At 41.2% G+C, this 6,932-nt stretch overlaps 1 protein-coding gene across 1 annotated transcript; it reads left to right on the top strand.

The window, feature by feature from the left end:
* Positions 1–1,606: 1,606 nt before the first annotated feature.
* LOC138905670 (uncharacterized) lies at positions 1,607–2,092 on the top strand. Its single transcript, XM_070194190.1, has one exon. The coding sequence runs from the start codon at positions 1,607–1,609 to the stop codon at positions 2,090–2,092; it is 486 nt and encodes a 161-aa protein (XP_070050291.1).
* Positions 2,093–6,932: the final 4,840 nt, after the last annotated feature.

Below are 6,932 nucleotides of genomic sequence, written 5' to 3'. Positions count from 1 at the left end.
AGGCATGAGCCAGAGCCCCATATTGTAGCTACTACCAAGGGGGCATGTGCAGTAACACCTGTCGCGGAGCCTCATATTGATCGCGAGAAGGAGATCCCAGTTCAAACCGCACCGATTGGACCCGCTCCGGTCCCGGAGGGATTCATTGTCACTCCCGTACTTCAGCACGCTCTAGTCTGCTTAGTTGGACTCATGGAGAGTGTGGCTCAGGCTGGAGTATTTCCTATGGCACCAGCTGTCTCTTGGGCTGAGGGAGGAGCACAGTCTCCCGCCACTCACATTCCAGAGCAGATGGCTCCCATATATCAGACTCCAGCAGTTCCAGCAGTTGGGGTGGTTCAACGCGCTATTGCTACACAATCTGGGGAGAGGCCCACGATGTCTTCCGAGGGATTGATGAGGTTGGATAAGTTCACCAAGCTCTTTCCTGTTCATTTTAGTGGTGCACTTTCTGAGGACCCACAATATTATTTGGACCATTGCCACAAAGTTTTGCGCAACATAGGTATTGTTGAGACCAATGGGGTCGACTTTGCAGTATTCCAGATGACCGGTTCTGCCAAGAGGTGGTGGCGGGATTATGTGTAGAGCAGATCAGCCGGTTCACCTCCACTTATTTGGGATCGGTTTTCGCAGCTATTTCTGGAGAAATTCATTCCTTTCACTCTGAAGGAGGAGTACCGCATATAGTTTGAGCGCCTCCAACAGGGTGGCATGACTGTTACCCAGTACGAGACAGATTTGTAGATTTAGCCCGTCATGCACCTATTTTGATTCTGATAGATAGGGAGAGGGTGAGGAGATTTATTGATGGTCTTACTTTCGGTATTAGACTACAAATGGAAAAGGAGACGGGGGATGATATTTCTTTCTTGAGGGCTGTAGATATTTCTAGACGGACCGAGATGATTCATAGTCAGGGTAGAGAGATAGTGTCTAAGAAGAGGCCTCATCAATTTGATAGTTTCAGTGGTGCCTCATCTGGAGGTAGGGGTTCTTTTGGTAGAGACCATCCTCCAAGGTCAATTCAGTCAGCTCTTCAGGTAGCCAACGATGCTTCTGGCTGTCGTGGTTCTTATGGGTCCCATCTTGAGTAGCCAGTATTCAGTACACCTTCAGCTCTTATCATTGCACCACCTCTACAGAGTTACTACAGTGGTTATCCGGCCCGTCAGGGTCAGTCTCAGCTTCAGCGGCCATATCAGCTGAAGGAGTGCTTTGAGTGTGGAGGCATGAGTCATATCAGGAGGTACTGTCCTAGATTTATGGGTGGCAGTCCGCAACAGGGTTCTCGTGCCATTATGCCGGCACCAGTTTCTTCACCACCCGCACAGCTAGCTTGAAGGGGGGGGGGGTCAGGCAGCTAAAGGTGGAGGTTAGGCGATTAGAGGTGGAGGCCGCCAGCTAGAGCACGTCTGAGAGGCGGAGGTCAGAGTGGTGGGCCCCAGCTCTGTTGTTATGCATTCCCAGCCAGACCTGAGGTAGAAGAGTCAACTGACACCGTTATCACAGGTATTGTTTCGTTTTGCCATAGGGATGCCTTAGTTTTATTTTTCCAGACTCTACTTATTCATATGTGTCATCCTATTTTGCTTCATATCTAGTCATGCCTCGTGATTCTTTTAGTACTCCTGTCTATGTGTCCACTCATGTGGGAGATTCTATTGTAGTAGATCGTGTTTATCGCTCGTCTGTGGTTTCTATCGGGAGCTTTGAGACTAGGGTAGACCTTTTACCTCTTGATATGGTGGACTTTGATATTATCTTGATAATGGATAGGCTGTCACCTTATCATGCTATTTTGGACTGTTGTGCTAAGATGGTGACCTTATCCATGCCAAGATTGCCCCGATTAGAGTGGATGGGGACTCCTGACCATTCTACTAGCAGGGTTATTTCTTATATGAAAGCTCGACATATGGTCGAGAAGGGATGTCTAACATATTTTGCCTATATCCGTGCTCCCAGTGCAGAGGTTCCTTCCATGGATTCAGTACCAGTTGTGCGCGAGTTTCTAGAGGTATTTCCTACAGATTCACCGGGGATACCCTCAGGTTCTTACTTGGATGGTGTTTCAATCTTCCTTGTATGAGCGTATCAGAGAGCGTCAGAATGATGACCACCATTTACTTGTTCTTAAGAACATAGTGCAGCACGACAATGCCAATGAGGTTTCAATTGGAGATGATGAGGGTGTTGCGGATACAGGGTCGAATTTGTGTACCCAATGTGGATGGGCTTTATGATTTGATTCTTGAGGTGGCCTACAGTTCGCGGTATTCCATTCATCTGGGTGCCGCCAAGATGTATCAGGATTTGAGGCAGCATTATCGGTAGAGAAGAATGAAAAAAGATATAGTAGATTATGTGGCTCGGTATTTGAACTACCAACAGGTGAAGTACGAGCATCATAGGCCGGGCAGTTTGCTTCAGAGACTTGAGATTCCCGAGTGGAAGTGGGAGCGTATTACCATGGATTTCGTTGTTAGGCTCCCACAGAATTTGAAGAAATTTGATGCAGTGTGGGTCATTGTGGATAGATTGACTAAGTCTGCATATTTCATTGACGCAGTTCACATGGCATTTCTGGAGGGCCGTGCAGTGTGAGTTAGGAACACGGTTGAGTTGAGTACAATATTTCACCCCCAGATAGATGGGCAGTCCGAGAACACCATTCAGATCTTGGAGGATATGCTACGTATATGTGTTATGGATTTCGGGGGTTCTTGGGATCAGTTCCTACAACTTGTTGAGTTCGCCTACAACAACAACTACCAATAGAGTAATCAGATGGCTCCTTATGAGGCCTTATATGAGAGGCGGTGTCGTTCTCCAGTTGGTTGATTCTCCAGGTGTCATTCTCCCGCACCTTTTCACCAGTACATGCACTTTTCTATGTCTGTTCGAGGACGAACGTTTCTTTTAGAGGTGGAGAATGTGATGACTCGATAGGTCGAGTACTAGCCCTTATTTCCATGTTCTGAGACCTCTATTAGCTTCATTTGATATTTCTCGATTTGCGTACGCAGTCCGTGTCTTTTTCTGAAAAGCTTTTATGCGAAAATTTGAAAAAAATATTAATTTTGTCTTTAAAAACAAATTGAGTTGACTACGGTCAACATTCTATATAAATGACCCCGCATCGGTGTTTTGACAATTTCGGTAGGTCCATATTGTGATTTTATACTTGGGCATATGGCCAGAATTAAAATCGGACGTCCCTAGGTTGATTTGACTCATTTTGCTAGGTTGATTTGACTCATTTTGCTGAAAGCTAGTAATTTAAAAGTTTGAAAATTTTCTAGGTTTGACTGTAGGTTGACTTTATGGATATCGGATTTGGATTTTGATTTTTGGATTTGATATAAACCCTAAGGTGTTGTTTGGTTGCAAAAATAGGAAGAATAATCTCAACATAGAATCTAGCATTGTTTATAGTACAATTTTTGGTTAATCTTTCCCATTCACACAAAAATATATAGCATTGTTAATACGATGTAAATATGGTTCTCTTTTGCATAGCTATTACACACATAAGTTATGCTGAAATTTATGTATTATTTTATACATAATAAAATTTAAAATAATAATGCAGGTATTAATAATAAATAGATTAAAATACTAAAATGATCATTATATAGTTAATAATTTTGCTAAATAATGAATACATATTTCAAATTATACACTATATATGACTAGTTTTTTTTAAAATAAATTAAATATCCAATAAGAAATAATTTTGCATTATTATTTTCCACATTACGATTCTTACATTATTAAATTCTTGAACAACTTGCTTCCAAACCAAACGGCCTCCTAAGTTTAATAAGTGACATGTCATAAATAAAAAAGAATTTATTGAAGAAAAGTGATACTTCGCAAATGGAAAAGGCACTTAAGAAGCAGGAGGGAGAGAGTACTAAATTACTAATTTTAGCAATATTAAAAATGAGAAGAAGAAAAGGCTTGAGGCGTGAGATGAGAACGATTTTTCTTAACGAAGATATTGACAATTTAGGGAAGACATAGACAATCTTTCTCAAGATAAAACAAGCAAATAGTTAAATACTTGTAGATTTTTCTATATGGAATCTTACATAAATGTCCCAAATAAGTTCCAACTTATCAACCTCTAGCCATTAATTATAACAACTCTACCGGTTTTTTTGTTTTCTAGAACCCCATTCCGCTAAATAAGACTTTACATACGTGCTTTTACTGTTTTATGACTTGCGGGGATAGTTATCTCGGGATTTGAAAGGGTTCAGATTGAAATCGGAACATTTGGTTCCATAAAGTTCGCTTAAAAGGCTAAGTTTGACTTCGGTTAACGATTTGAGTAAACAATATCAGAATCAGAATTTGACAGTTTCAATAGGTTCGTATAATGATTTCGGACTTGGGCGTATACTTGGGTCGGGTTTTGGATGACCCGGGAGCGTTTCGGCGGCTGATAGTGAAAGTTGGCATTTTAGGTGAATTTGGGATTCCGAGCCTTGAAATAGCTCCGTATGGTGGTTCTAGACTTAGGAGCGCGTTCAGAAGTGGATTTGGAAGTCTGTAGGTCGTTTTGGGGTCATTTGGCGAAAAATAAAATTTGAAGTTTTTCGAAAGTTTGACCGAGGGTGGACTTTTTGATATCGAGTTCGGATTTTGGTTCCGAAAGTTGGAGTAGGTCCGTAATATCATTTAATACTTGCACGCAAAATTTGGCGTCATTCCGAGTTGATTTGATATGAATCAGACACGCGGGAGTATTTTTAGAAGTTTTTGAGTTCATGAGTTAATCCATGCGTTTTGGCGTCCGATTTTTTGAAGTCATTTCAGTGTTTCGATCGCTCGAGCGAGTTTGTATGATATTATTAGACTTGTGTGTGTGTTTGGTGTGGAGCCCCGAGGGCCCGGATGAGTTTCGGACGCTCGGGAGGATGAGAAAAACTTCAGTTTTTCTGGTGTTTCTTGGCAACTATTGCAGGTCTCGCAAATGCGAAAATTTGTTCGCATTTGCGAGGAAGGCTTCGCAATTGCGAAGAAGCCTGAGCTGGGAAGTGTTCGCATTTGCGACACTTTGGTCGCATTTGCGATCTCCTCAGTGTCCGCATTTGCGACTCCTTGGTCGCATTTGCGACCTTGGCAGTAGAAGCCCAGGTTTGCATTTGCGACCTTTGCATTTGCGAACCAGGTGCCGCAAATGCGACATGTGAGACCTGTGCACAACTTATTAAATGCGAGACTTAGGCCATTTAGCTCATTTTCTTTCATCTCTTGGGCGATTTTAGAGCTCTTGGAAGGGGGGTTCTCGCCTAGCACTTTGAGGTAAGTAATTTCTACACAACATGAGTTAAATACTTAGATTATGAGTAGATTAACATGTAAAAATTTGGTAAAATCAAGAGTTTAGATGAAAACCTAGGTTTTGGATAAAAATGGGATTTGACCACAAAATTTATTATGGAATTAGATGAAAATTATATATTTGAGTTCATGAGGTTATGGGTAACATTTTTCTTCAAAAATTTTCGGATTCCGGGCACGTGGGCCCGGGGGTGAATTTTGGGAATTCTTCAATTGGGGTTGGGTAATCGCTTTAATAGTTAGAATACGAACTTTTGAGCCTATATTGACTATCTTATATAACATTTGACTAGTTTCGAGATATTTTGGCACTAAATTGAGGGTTTGAGCACAAATCTTGGATCGGAAGTAGGCTTGAGACAAGGTAAGTCTCTTTTCTAACCTTGTAAGAGGAAATTAACCCCATAGGTGAACTTAGTTCATATATGCTTCTATTTGTTGGGGGCTATGTACGCGCGAGGTGATGAGAGTCCGTACGTAGCTACTACTCATGCTTATGTCCGGGTAGTTTTAGGTTTCACCATATTTTGTTGACACCGTTATTTGATTATGCTTATTAATTGTCTTGAATAGAGTTGAGGTTGAGGATATCAAGATTTTAAGAGTTTCTAGATGAATTTCTTATTTTGGAAAGAATTGAAGGATATTATGATAACTTGATAAAAATCTACGTTCAACCGCATCGCAAGTATATTTCGCGAGCGGGGTAAATTTTTACTACTCTCATGAGAGCTGGCCATTCGCCTCGGCAGGTTAATAGATGCATCTATGGTTCGTGATGTTCGACCCTCGGCAGTGCACACAACGTATGTTTATATATATTTGGATCGGGTCGTACGTCCTCGGCATAATTCGTGCGTGATAATACTGAAGCCCTCTTATTATTGACATCGTTTCATTGACTTGAGAGGTTAAATAGTTAAATTGAGGGAAAAGATTTGGTTTTACTACGGTAAAAGTATTGTTTAATTATTCTTGCTCCAAGTTCTATTGTCATCTATATATATCATGTTTAATTAGAGTTTCACAGTATATTATATTGTTGGCCTATAGTAAGTATCGAAGTCGATCCCTCGTCACTACTTCTTCAAGGTTAGACTAGATACTTACTGGGTACACGTTGTTTATTTACTCACGCTACACTTCTACACTGAATGTGCAGGATCTGAGGCAGGTACATCTGGATATCAGTGCGGCGCGCACACTTGATTACCACTTTGGGGCTTCACGGTGAGCTGCCTTCTGAGCCCATTCTGTAGCAGCCGGAGTCTTTCTTTTGATTGTATTTTTCTGTCTATTTCACTAGATACTCATACACTTGTGACATCGGGTCTTGGCACACACTAGTAAACTTGCGGTTTTGGTTTTATTCTATGATTATGATTGCACACAGTTGCTTTCGTGTTATTTATTTTTGATCTTTTATTTATCAAATCCTTTTTAATTTAAGGAAAGTTTAATTACTTGGAAAAGAATTTGTTAAAAAGAGGAAATCACGTGACTAGTTCATAGTTGGCTTGCCTAGCGGCGGCGTTAAGCGCCATCACAGCCTATTATGAAATTGGGCCGTGACATTA

This window comes from Nicotiana tomentosiformis, chromosome 2 (assembly GCF_000390325.3).
Source record: "Nicotiana tomentosiformis chromosome 2, ASM39032v3, whole genome shotgun sequence".
Taxonomy (NCBI): Eukaryota; Viridiplantae; Streptophyta; class Magnoliopsida; order Solanales; family Solanaceae; genus Nicotiana; species Nicotiana tomentosiformis.
This window is presented reverse-complemented; position numbering and strand designations above follow the sequence as displayed.